Raw genomic sequence first — 13,284 nt, 5'->3', positions numbered from 1 at the left:
CAAGCCTAATTTCAGTTGGGGGTGGGGAGCAGGGAATCCTTTGGGCGCCTGTGAGTTGATGTGTGTCTTCAGGCACCAGTCATTGGTGACCTGTGATGGAATGCCACATCTACTTTAGCTCCTAAAAAGAGAGAAAAACATCCTCTGATAGGGGCCAGGAATTGCTAATAAAGACTCCAGTGTGTTCTCCCAAAACTAACACCATGACAGAGCGGGAAAGGCAAAATCTGAATTGGCACTTATTTTCTTCCAGCAACCCTTATTATGTAATTGTTGGTACAGCTTCATTTGTGCTGTAGACCAGCCATCGAGCCCAGATCCCAAAGACACACATTAGGTGTTCTGTCTAGACTTGTCACCTAATCAAACAGAGAGATTTCCTTAAAATAATTGTATGAGATGAAATCGATTATTGATTAAATTCGCATACATCTGCATATAAATGAAGCTATAGTTTTGAAGAAAGAAAAGCATACTTTGCTTTTAGAGAACTATGGTTATGTTGTAGCAGGCATTCCTGCAGTTTTGAAAGAGGCATTACCTTCATAGAAGTCTGTTTCTAAGATGTCCCCTGCTAGCCATGATTTTTTATTTTTATTTTTGCAGTCATTTGTATTAGAGTTTATGAACAATTTGAAAAAGCTACCCGGTTCATAGACATGTTTTTGATCTACGAATTAACAGATTAAGTGATACAACCCTAAATCTGCCCTGATAGTGTCAGAAGCACTCTATATGGGCATTCAAGCTATATATCAGTTCTTGATCTAGGAACCTATTTATGGTGACACGTGTACAGCACATGTCTACTTGGAAACCACTTTGTTCAACGGGACTGACTCCTAGATAAGTGTGATTAGGGTTGCATGCCGCTGTAGCTTTGCCTTTTCTTGAGCTTTGTTTGGCAAACAGTATGGTGGTACTAGGAATGTTCACATGTTATGTTTCGTGAGCGAACAATCTGTGTACACAAATAGTTGAGCTGTACACGCAAACATGTAACATTCCATGAGTGTATACCTGTGCTGAGATGTACAAATCAACAAATAAGCTGCACACTCTTTTACACAAACACTTGTACATGCGTAGAGAGAGCTGGTACCTGTGTTCAGTGTAATGTGTGAACAAGCCTACGGTTAGGACCAATGTATGTGTTTTGGAAAATAAGGCAGAATTTTCACGCCATGTTTTAAATGCTAAGAAAAAAGAAAGGAAAGATCACCAGAAATAACCTTAGAACAAAATAGAGGGGTAGCACTTGTGTCTTCAATGTCGCTCTTTGAAAGCAGATCTAAAAGGATGAGCGCTTGTTCAAATAGATACTGTCTTCTTTTTTGAAGTAAACATGGTTTGATTTTTGGGATATGGTTAAAAGGGCACCCTAACCCACAGAATGGCTGAATATTGTACCTTGAATATGTAGCACTGCGGCTACAACAGTCTTTAAGGTTGGCAAATTTGAGAACAGGAGTCTGGGCTAGGCAGGTGGAGGGATCACAGCATAACTCAGTGCACATAATAAAGCCAGTAGACCACATTGAAAAGGATAAAGGTGATAGGAAAAACCATCCTGGACCACTTGTCTATGGAATTGACATCAGTCAAATCTGGGATTTTGACCTTGAGCTGCGACGCTCTTCTCCGTAGGCGTCCCTTTTGATGGGTTGTCTGTCTATCCAAAGTGCTCCTGTTGTAGAGGTCCCTTGTGGTGGCAGGCCTCCTGTAATGGATGCTGGCGCTGTCGTAGGAGTACATGGTAGCTCTCGGGTCATTCAAAGTTGCCAGCACATTGGCACTGCTGACTTCATTTCTCATTTCCAGGGTAGTAAGAAGAATATTCCCACGGGCGTCAATCTAAAGAAGAAGCATGGCTTTAGAGAAGGTCTCTTAATCCCTTAGTAGTGCTCAGTGGCGTAGCGTGGATTGCCAGTGCCTGAGGCTGCACTCAGTGCCTGAGGAGGGAGGGAAACTAAGTATGCATGCACATTCAACTGCCTAACGCTGTCTACGTCACCCAGGAGATCACAGCTGCAGATATAAGAAGAGTAATTCTGTTGTCTGGAGATGTCACTTCCTGGTTTGCATGGAGAAGCCATTTTCAATGCAGCCCAGCAACGGAAGCACTGGGCATTGAAATTTTGCACCCCCTAACAATTTTGCATCTGGGGCAACCACCCCTTGGCCCCCATGCTACACCACTGGTTATGTTTGGCACATTGGCAAATGAGTGAGATGATAACGAACAAAATGCATGACAGGAAATGACAACGAGGGTAGAGAAGGGGGAGCCTTAAGCTGCCCCTTCCAATGCCAACATTGATGAGGAAATGAGAAAAAGGAATCTGAGAAAGAACCTGGAGATTGTTTTAGTTAATGGGAACACTTGTATTTTGTAACCTTTCTTAGCATTTCCAGTCCCCGCCCCCTTTTCAGCCATTTCTGTCTGTAATAATACTGATTATTCTTTGGTTCCCACTGCCTATCTTCACAGAACATCAGGAAGGTATTAGTGCTTCAAAACGGTCAAATGGCTGATGAAATCTTTACTTGTATTTCTTATGGGTTCCCCCCCCCATTAAAATTTTAAAATTAACAGAAGTTGCTAGAAGTAAGTGAAGTGGTAGGAAGGTGGTAAGTAATATTCACCTGTGCTATACATGTAACCTACAGTAGTGTCTTCCTTAATGGCTCGGTGTAATTGAACTGTTTACTGTTGCAATTACAGTCTCTGTGAGGTTCACAGTCATTATCTCCCTCGAAGAAACAGGACCTAGAATCACCCAGCAGCCTCATAGCCCTTGCCAGGTATCCATTTAAGGATTCAGTCTAAAGAAGGAAGGAATGTGCAGTGAAATAAATGTTGTGCTGGTTGAAATGCAGAGTGGTGTACTGGGCCGAGCAGCCATTACTGTTGACCACAGACCAGTAGCTCAACCTGTAATTATTGCAGTGGTTTTCCAGACTGCATTTGGGAGTCTCTGGGATTCCTTGGAAGCTAATCGGTGAATATTTGCAGAGAATATCGGTAACAATGGCAAACTCTCCTGAAGAATGGCTGGCACAGTAACAGTGACCCCCCCGCTTCTCCCAGTCGTGTTCAGCCACAGAATTCGGTGTGCATTCTCAGTTCAAGCACAGCTGCCCAATAAGCCTGAATGGGAAACCTGCTAGTGGGTGTGACGCTAACATATGAGAATGCTGGAGGTGAAATAGTTAAACAGGTTACCCAATCAGAACCCAGGGGGGTGGAGTCAGAGGGACTATAAAACCAGCTCTGGGAGGCGCGAAGGGAGGAGTTCGTTGGGAGTTGGGTGGCTGGTTGGTGGCTGGTTGGAGTGGGACTGAATTGGGATAGAGTCTGTGGGTAGGTTGAGTTAGTGTAGCGAAATAAGCTGAGTCAGGAACAGTTAGGGGCTAGGAAGACAAACAAATATCTGAGAGGTGGTTTAGTGAGTGAGAGCAGGTAGCGGAAGTTATAGGTCTGGATAGGCAACCGATGATTGTAATTGACCGATACCATTTATGAAACCACATGCTTGTTAAACTGCAGTAAATAAACAGAAGTTTATGTTCCAATTTAACCCTGACTGGACTCAGTACTGTACCAGGTAGGGCCTGGGTGGTGGCAGTGAGAAATAAAGTGGTGGCACAGGGATCAATAGACGGTGAAACGTCCGGGGACCCTGTGTGATTGTCACAGTGGGGTGGTGGTACTTGCCCAAATTCCCATCACCAGTCCCGTTGTAGCTTAGCAGGAGGGAGAGGGGTGAGGTGGTAGTGAAGCCTGGGTATGCTGGATTGGCTCCACCAGTGCATTCGTACCATGCCAACCACACTGCCATCGTAGCCCTTTCCTTCCCAGTAAGCCACAGTGACACCAGTGATGTGAGCTCATGTGAGCATTGCTGCCCTGCCAACAGCTGGATGCTGCTGAAGTCTAACTCTCATTACTCCCAGCCAGCAGAGCCAGTAGTCAGGGATGATGGAAGCTGTAATCCAACAACATTTGTAGAGCTACAAGTTCCCCACCTCTGCCCTATAACTTTCCTCAGAATCTTCTGCAGGAACCTCATGGCAGATAATTCAAGGTGGAATGGTTTTTTTTTTAATAGGAAAAAGTCTTAGTGATGGTGTCTAGCTTGAGAAAAAGATTTGACGAATTCATCAACTGAATTTATCAATGCTTATTAAGCCATGATAGCTAAACTTCCATATTCAGAGACACTACATTCTGGAATATAAGATGCAGGGAACGAACAACAAGAATCCCGTAGGCTGTTGTTATTATTGCCTGAATGAACTGCACATCTATAGTCTTTTAATTACTGAACAATTCAACTGGCAAATTAAGGGGTTTCCCAGATTTGTTATATAGTCACCTGCAATAGAAGCGCAAATGTCATTAATATCTCTCTGTTGTTTTTTTCTCCATTGTAAAGACTAATAACTGACAAATGCTAATGGTTTATATTGATGATTCATGTGAGTCCCCTCATTTAAAGTACTGTGCACTCATTGCTTATTACAAGGCAAGTGTTGGATGAATTACTGCTTTAATTTAAAGTGTTATGAATGAGGCTGCTACATTTTAAAATGAGTTTCTAAATCACTTTGAGACCCCTGTTCTGTATAAATCATCAGACTATTCATTTTCTCCGAATTATAAGTTTTGCAATTCATAACAAAGAGTTTATCATGATTGCTAGCAAATTAACACATTCACCCAAACGGAAGGAGATAATAATCTCTATTTTTCTTCTCTGGTGCACCTTTTTTTTGCCCAAATTCTCTGCTTGCCCAGTGTTACAGACTGGGCAATAGAAAGTGATTCAGTAGATAATGTGGTCCTTTTCCATTGTGAGGAAACACGTACAGGGTGTCCTACGTTCAGGACAAAATTGCTATGGATAGAAAATTATGTGCCTAGCTAAGGCTAAATGGCCTGGTGACCAAAAGAACAGGGAGAAATTATTATTCAACTGCCCACATACCCACAAATGACTGTCCATCTTCCTAGAAGAACTATTATCTCCAACCTTAGGTCAGTTGATAAATAACTTGCAAAAGGAAAGAACGTCACAATTATCCAGCATGTGACATTTCCGCGCAGGTTAAGGGTAGGGACATCCAACCCACAGAGCTCTTTTCAGATCCCATATTTCAGAGACTTCTACAAAAGTAGAGTGAAGGAGAAAGATGAATGGAGACAAAAGGGGAAGGCCAATCTAAATAGAAATGGCAATAGCAAAAAATAAATAAAAATAAGGCAGAGGATGATATTGTCAAAATGGCCCCATCTGGGAGATCAGAGGCCACCAATCCAGCCCATTTCAGAATCCACACTTAAAAGAAAATGGCCCTATTGGAGGCTGGTCCATTAGGGGGATGGGACACTGACCCACCAATCTCATGCTGCGTTCAACCAGCTCCCCACCTGCCTGTCTTCTTACTTATAACCAGCACAGAGTGTGGCAGCATTAGCTCTTAACTACGTCCTCCTTAGACTCAGACTGGCCCTTGTAGAACTCAGCAGGGAGGATTCTGGGGAACAACCCAGAATTCAATGGCTCGATCTTGCATTGGCTACTGGTCTCCCTGTCTTTTGCCCTACTGGTCTGAATGGGTGCCAGTCGCCACTGCTTCAGTGTATCTCCACCAAAGAGTAAAGTTGCCGGGACTGGCAACTGGTGAGAATTCAGCCTGTGGTTACACCACTCAGATGGCCAGGAAGCATTTCAACAGCAAAAAGGCCAAATGGGTCATGTCCTACCGCCTGACTGATATGAACGTCCAACTCTGTTGTGGTCTGCCTTCACCTTTGCTCTGCCCTGACTTGCGTTTGCATTTTCTCTTCCTGCATGATAGCAGCTGGGCTTGACAGTATGGTCCACATGCATATTCCCTGCACAACTGTTTTATGTTGCTAGTGTTATTTCAGGGGGTATGTCTCCAACCAGTTCCTCCATGCCATACACAATTCTATAAACTATCATGTCACCTCTTATTTCCCTTTTCTTCAAACTAAGAAGTCCCAAAGGCTGCAACCTTTCCATATGGGAGGTCACGCCTTCCCCTGGACCATTTCGTCTGTCCTCTCCTGAGTCTTTTCCAACTCTGCAAAATCCTTATTGAGCTGAGGTGACCAGAACTGTACACAGTTCTCCAAATACGCTTGTACCATAGAGTTATATAATGGCATTTTTACCTTAGCAGTCTCATTTTCAGTTCCTTTCCTAATGATCCCTAGCATGAAATTTGCCTTTTTTGCAGCTGCCACACACTGGGTCATGAGTAGGCAAACTAAGGCCCGGGGGCCAGATCCGGCCCAATCACCTTCTAAATCCGGCCTGCGGATGGTCCAGGAATCAGCGTGTTTTTACATGTGTAGAATGTCTGATTTTACTTAAAATGTACCTCTGGGTTGTTTGTGGGGCAGAGGAATTCGTTTCCCCCCCCCCCCCAATATAGTCCGGCCCCCCACAGGGTCTGAGGGACAGTGGACTGACCCCCTGCTGAAAAAGTTTGCTGACCCCTGTACTAGGTCAACATTTTCATCACTGTCCTGTCCTGTGCTGCATACAAATATTCCATATGGAATTCTGTCACGTGGCACAAGTGAGGATAGCTCTGTAAGGGTTTCCTGAGGTGCTGCTTCCTTCCTGCTTCTCAACCTCTCCCTGACATATGTAAATGGAAATATCTGAAAACTCAGGCAACCAGTTACCTGAACTTTATTCATCTCCAGTTTCCTCTTGTCACTGCTGGCCTTCTCAGCTGCTTTCTTCTGATGCTGTGGGCCTTTGCCGAAGAAGGTGTAGTTCACAAATGCGTATTCCAACAAGGCAAGGAACACAAACACGAAGCAGCCCATTAGGTAGATGTCAATTGCCTTCACATAGGGAATCTTTGGCAGTGTCTCCCTGAGATGAGTGCTGATGGTGGTCATAGTCAACACAGTGGTGATCCCTAGGAGGAAGGAAAGAGCTCTGTACACATGGCAACTCTTCATGTGCAAAGATGCCACCAACCAACCTGCTAAAATCCTATATACGAATGGCAAACTCATTCTACGCTGGCTTGGTCGTGTCCACAGAATGGAAGATGGCAGGATCCCCAAGGATGTGCTCTGCAGGGAGCTGGTTTCCCATTGGCAGACCAACTCTGCATTACAAAGATGTATGCAAACATGACATGGCTGGCAACATCAACCCTGCTGCGTGGGAGTCCCTTGAAGATGACCGCAGTGCTTAGAGACAGGCAGTCAGGTCATGTATCCCTAGCAGTGACCAGAGGAGGAATGATCGCTGGGAGGAGTACGGAGAGAAGGAATGCTGCGGTGCATCTGCAGCAACACAACCAGACTCCTTCATTTGGAGTTATCCCCTATTCACCAGAAACAGCTAAATGAGGATAAGCATAAAATACTAACTATTGAGAGGGGGGACAAAACTAGGGAGGGGTGAATGGAATGGAGCATCCTGAATCCTGCCTGGCTATCTGGCTGAATCCTTAACAGGTCCCACCTGTACATTGCAAATGTATTTTACATATACATAGACACCCAATCCCTGCATTCCTGCATTACTGTAGCAGTATGGTTGCTACATCCCATGCTGGAAGATGGCACTTTCATAGGAGGCACAGGGTGCAGACTTTTGGAAGTAGTAACATTGCTAAGGCCAGTGTGGTGTAGTGGTTAAGAGCGGTGGACTCGTAATCTGGTGAAGTGGGTTCGCTTCCCCGCTCCTCCACATGCAGCTGCTGGGTGACCTTGGGCTAGTCACACTTCTCTGAAGTCTCTCAGCCTCACTCACATCACAGAGTGTTTGTTGTGGAGGAGCAAGGGAAAGGAGAATGTTAGCCGCTTTGAGACTCCTTAAAGGTAAAGGGACCCCTGACCATTAGGTCCAGTCGTGGCCGACTCCGGGGTTGTGGCGCTCATCTCGCTTTATTGGCCAAGGGAGCCGGCGTACAGCTTCCGGGTCATGTGGCCAGCATGACTAAGCCATTTCTGGCGAACCAGAGCAGTGTGTGGAAACGCCATTTACCTTCCCGCCAGAGCGATACCCATTTATCTACTTGCACTTTGACGTGCTTTCGAAATGCTAGGTTGGCAGGAGCTGGAACTGAGCAACAGGAGCTCACCCCGTTGCAGGGTTTCGAACTGCCGACCTTCTGATCAGCAAGCCCTAGGCTCTGTGGTTTAATCCACAGCGCCACCCTTGAGACTCCTTAGGGTAGTGGTAAAGCGGGATATCAAATCCAAACTCCTCCTCCTTCTTCTTCTTCAACCTCAGCCCTCCAGATGTTTTGAGACTACAATTCCCATCATCCCTGACCACTGGTCCTGCTAGCTAGGGATCATGGGAGTTGTAGGCCAAAAAACATCTGGAGGGCCGAGGTTGAGGAAGCCTGGCTAAGGGTAATATAAGGTAGTTTCCCATACTGCCATCAGCTATTGCTTATTGTAACTGGAGAAGCTTTTTGTTTTTGGTAAGCCAAAGATGCATTGCCAACATAGCACATTATCTTTTATGACTCCTTTTCAGAGTCACCATCATTTTCTCATGAGATCCAGGCAGAGAGATGGTCTGCAACTGTATAAATTATACAAACTAAGCTTGTTTTGCACAATGACTAGAAGATAGAACACAATGTCTAGAACTGGGAGGGTATGACTCATATATATTATGGCTCTGGAAATCTTATTTACTCCCCCCACCCTTTCCAGTTTCTGGGATACACTGCATTCCCCCCATACTTTCACCCACTTTCTTCACAACTGTAAGGACTTGAAATTTACTTTTAAAAAAGAGATACATGACCAGTAGTATAAAATTGCCAGGATGTTATGTGTCATTATGGGTTTTTTTTAGAAAAAGAAAGAAAGAAAACCAAAACAACACAACACACGGAGCACATAGAGCCCTCTAACATGCTAAAATGAATTAATAAATGAAAAGAATAAATCTCACACACCAAGGATATTTAAGTAGCTTTGTTGTCCAAATAATAAATTACCTAGTGCAACTCGTGCAGCAGATGCATCATAGTTGATCCAGAAAGATACCCACGACAGAATCGTAATCAGAGTAGAAGGCATGTAGGTTTGCAAAATGAAGTAGCCGATGTTTCTTTTAAGTCGAAAGCTCAGTGACAGCCGAGGGTATGCCCCTATTTAAAAAATAAAAAAGGGAAAAGTGAAACCACAGCATGTCTCTTTTCTACTGCCATTCCCAGAGTATGTCTTGGGATGCTCACTGCTTACCTGTTGCAAACTCTACTCTTTTTGAAATCATCTTGTAGTCGATAATTGAGAATTGAGGGAGCTCAATTTTATTAACTCCACTTACAGCAGATTCCCCTCCATTCCAGTAGAACTCAATATCATCCGTTGTGTATCCATCTGCAATAGGAAGGATATACCCAAGCATGTTAGTTGGTTGACCAAATGTTTTATAAATTAGTTGAGTAGTAAAATTAAATCTCAAAGCCAATCAAATGTCAATAAAATGAAAATAAGAAAAAACATTACTGACCATTACTGTGAACTTCCGCCATTTTTATTTTATTTCTTGTTGGGCAATTTCTGATAGTGAGAAATTATAAATAAGCTTCATCACCAGATTTTATACCAAGCCACTTATTTTTCATGAGAAACAAATGAAATATTAACAAAAGTAACACAAGATTATGGCTGTGCTTTTATATAATGTTTATAACATTTCAATAAAAGAAAGCATCCGTTCCAAAGTTGAAGACTATTTATTTAAATGTTTCTCCAGCTCTCTGGAGAAGTTCAGACTTCGGTTTTTTTCTTCTTCTTAATTTAAATATTTTTAAAAATTGAATTTCACAATTATAACAAATTATAAAATTATACACCTCAAATTGTATAAAACATAAAAAACAACAATAATAAATGGAATAAGTATAATTGATGAAGAACAGATAGCCCTGTGAAATATTACAGAGGAACTGTTGTGGGCTTGGGGATTTAGGCCTGAATCATAAGTTATCACTGATAAGGCTACATCCTATGCACACTTTCTTGGAAATAAGCCTCACTGAATGCAATTGGGCTTTACCTCTGAGTAAACATGCATAGGATTGTGCTGTGCCTCTCACAGATTTAACAGTGAAACTCTATGCATATCTACTCAGAGTTAAAGCAAGGGTTTTCTTAGTCCCTGTAGAAAAGTGAAACACGTGGCTCAGGTAAGCAGTAAGGAATGGTTAGCAAACATGCTGCAAAACAAGCATTTGTCTAGCAGAGCAGGATCTGAGTGAGCCCTGAGACCAGCTGCAGGGGGCAGCCATGACTTGCAAGATACCTTGCTACTTTGTGCAAGAACTATCTGACTTAAAAATAAAATAAAAATCCCTGCAGTTTTCAATTTACGGTTTGCTTACGCTTCACACCTGTTTTTCACTCATGCCACATGTGAATGTTGCATCACTATCATTTGCAAACTTTGCATCTGAAGGCAAGATTCATGTTAAACCCACTTTGTGCAACCGCAGTGAAAGTAAATAGCAGCCAGATTGAATCAGGTACCGGTGGATTGGGAAATGGCTGGTTATAGAAAAGGGCTTTGACTGGGTTTCAGTCCCAATCCAATCACAATAAATATTTGTTTGTTAGTTTGTAGAGTGCAATATTTTAGCTGCCCATCAAGATATTCACCTATCAGGATTTCATACCCTCCAACATTTCCAAAATTGAACCTATAAGGTTGTCCCTGGAACTTCCCACTGCTTAGGAAACTGGGGAGTACAAAACACGATTAAGATGTGAGCATCGCACAAGTGTTGTACAAGAGAATGAACATGTTCTGAATGTTCAATCATAATGGCAAACTATGGTTTGGAATTATGTGAATAAAACAGAGTGTATTTCACATGTCCCCCCTTCCACACGGAAGAAGACGGAATTTTTTGTTTTTAGTAAACTGCATTTAATGTTATTTCTGAACCCTAAACTGTGGCTTATGTTCTGTTTTGTTACTGAAACAAGACAGCTTCATAAACTATGCTTTGAAGTTGGCTTGTTTCAGTAGACCGGAGCTATCCAAACTTGGTTAGAATAGCAATCGTCTTGGTTCGAACGTAATTCTAAACTGCAGTTAGTAAAAGTAGAAGTGAAAGCTTTCGACCACCACATTGCGAACATACCATAGCAGAAGGGAGGGGTGAGCGGGCACATTCATATAACATTAAACAAGGATTGCTACAAGCACAGCATTACTGCAAATACAGTGTGTGGCCTCACTCAGACATGGTTGCTATATCATTTGTAATTTTTAAAAAAGAGTGTTTATAATTGTGGACACATGTTGAATTCATTAAGTAAGAGTTGAGGATAAAAATGGAGGGTGAAAATGGAGTCCCCATTGCGGCGAGGACTGGAATAATTTATCATATGCTGCAGCAAGCTCGCCAACAGACAAAGAAAACCTTTAAATTAATTCTTTGCTTAGAGAGTCTGTGCTTCAGGCAGCTGTTCACACATTGGCAGAAAACCAGTAAATGCATAAACTGTGCCAAAGGCCAACAGTGTGAGGATGAATGCATTACCATCAAACAGTCCTTGCCTCTTCTCCCCACACACAAAAAAAATGTGAAATGACAAGATTCACAATTTCAGCTGCCTGCTCATAGAGATTTAATTGTGATCTGACTGAATAAAAAGTTGCTAAGAGCTATCACACAACAGACTGGAAGTTCCAAGGTTCTTACAGCATCACATGCTAGGGCCTGTCTGCAACATCTGCTTTGTTTGCCAGAACTTTATGAAAGACCTGGGTTCGGCTGGGAAAACGTAGGCGGTTCAGCCTTTGGAGTTTAGGAGTATGACTGTCGTACCCTGAGAATGAATGAACATCGAAGCGACTAGAGGTTCAGCGTGTAACCTTGCACAGGACTTGAGTTGAAATTTAATGACGCGTACTTTCAAAGGCTCTTAAATATTTTCTAACAGGAAGTTCGACAGCTGATTCATATTGCAAGAGTGTCAGCTCACAAACCAAAGCAGTCTAGTGGGCACATCGTGCAAGAAACTTAGTCTCAAGCAGCTGAGGGCTTCTAATACCATTATTAACAGCTTGAACTTGGACCAGTTACAAATCGGCAATCAGTGCCGATCTTTGAGCAGGTCTCACTCCTGCCAGCGACCATGCTGCAGTATTTCAGTTCAAGCACAAGGGAACCTGCAAATAGAGAGCATTGCAATAATCCAGCCTTGAAGTCACCAGTACCTGGAGTCAAGTTCTCCTGGTCCATAAACAGTCAAAACTGCTACCTGTCCCACCTCCCCCAGACCAGTCTTGATCCATAGGCCCCCCTGGCCTCTTCTCTAAGTTCATTAACACATCGCTTGACAATCCTTATCTGACTGCATTAGGCTTTCGTTGAATTTACAGGTCACTGAGCAGCACTAAAGTGCATTGAGAGACATTTAGAAGTTAGTTACAATTCATAAATTCATAGTTTCTAAGCTCATGACAAGGTTTTTGATGAGCTGCCTTAAGCCCTTGTTTTCCTGAGATGGCTGCGATATTCTGTCAGGTGAGGGATTGTCACCGTCCTAAATTCAAATCTCCACTCAGGCATGAAGCTGCTCCTTGGCCTATTCTCCCTCACAGAGTTGTAAGGAAAATTTGAGAGGAGGGAGAATCTTGTGGGCCACCTTGAGCTCCTTGAAAGAAAAGTAGGATATTTATGTAATAAATAGACAAATAACATCTGTTTATCCTTAAGCCTTTTTCCAAAAAGAAGAAGAGGAAGAGGAAGAAGGAGGAGGAGGAAAGCTTAGTTATGTAGACTGGTTCGTATTATTCCTGAGCTATATGGCTGTTGTTGTTTCCGAGTTCCCCATAACTAGATATCAGTGCTCGCAGGGATTCGAACCACCAGCCTTCTGATCAGCAAGCCCAAGAGCCTCAGTGGTTTAGACCCCAGTGCCACCCGCGTCCCACAATGGAGTGAGCTCCTGTTGCTCTGTCCCAGCTCCTGCCAACCTAGCAGTTGGAAAGCACACCAGTGCAAGTAGATAAATAGGTACCACTGTGGTGGGAAGGTAAATGGCATTTTCATGTGCTCTGGCTTCCGTCACGGTGTTCCGTTGCACCAGAAGCGGTTTCGTCATGATGGCCACATGACCTGGAAAGCTTTCTGTGGACAAGTGCTGGCTCCTTCAGCCTGAAGCAAGACAAGCAAGACAACCCCATAGTCGCCTTTGACTGGACTTAACCATCCAGGGGTTACCTTTACCCGTTTTTTATC

The 13,284-nt window shown here is 43.3% G+C and overlaps 1 protein-coding gene across 1 annotated transcript in view; it reads right to left on the bottom strand.

Moving 5' to 3' along the window:
- Window positions 1-409: 409 nt before the first annotated feature.
- Window positions 410-13,284, bottom strand: part of GABRB1 (gamma-aminobutyric acid type A receptor subunit beta1) — a 102,943-nt gene continuing 90,068 nt past the window's right edge. Inside the window, exons 6-9 of the mRNA XM_082238265.1 lie at window positions 9,269-9,406; window positions 9,022-9,174; window positions 6,725-6,966; window positions 410-1,854 (exon numbers count right to left, since the gene is read on the bottom strand). Of these exons, the coding sequence (XP_082094391.1) occupies window positions 1,507-1,854; window positions 6,725-6,966; window positions 9,022-9,174; window positions 9,269-9,406 (881 nt within the window). The 3' untranslated portion in view covers window positions 410-1,506. The remainder of the gene's footprint in view (window positions 1,855-6,724; window positions 6,967-9,021; window positions 9,175-9,268; window positions 9,407-13,284) is intronic.

The sequence above is a fragment of the Podarcis vaucheri genome (assembly GCF_965113315.1).
Source record: "Podarcis vaucheri genome assembly, chromosome: 9".
NCBI classification, from domain to species: domain Eukaryota; kingdom Metazoa; phylum Chordata; class Lepidosauria; order Squamata; family Lacertidae; genus Podarcis; species Podarcis vaucheri.
This window is presented reverse-complemented; position numbering and strand designations above follow the sequence as displayed.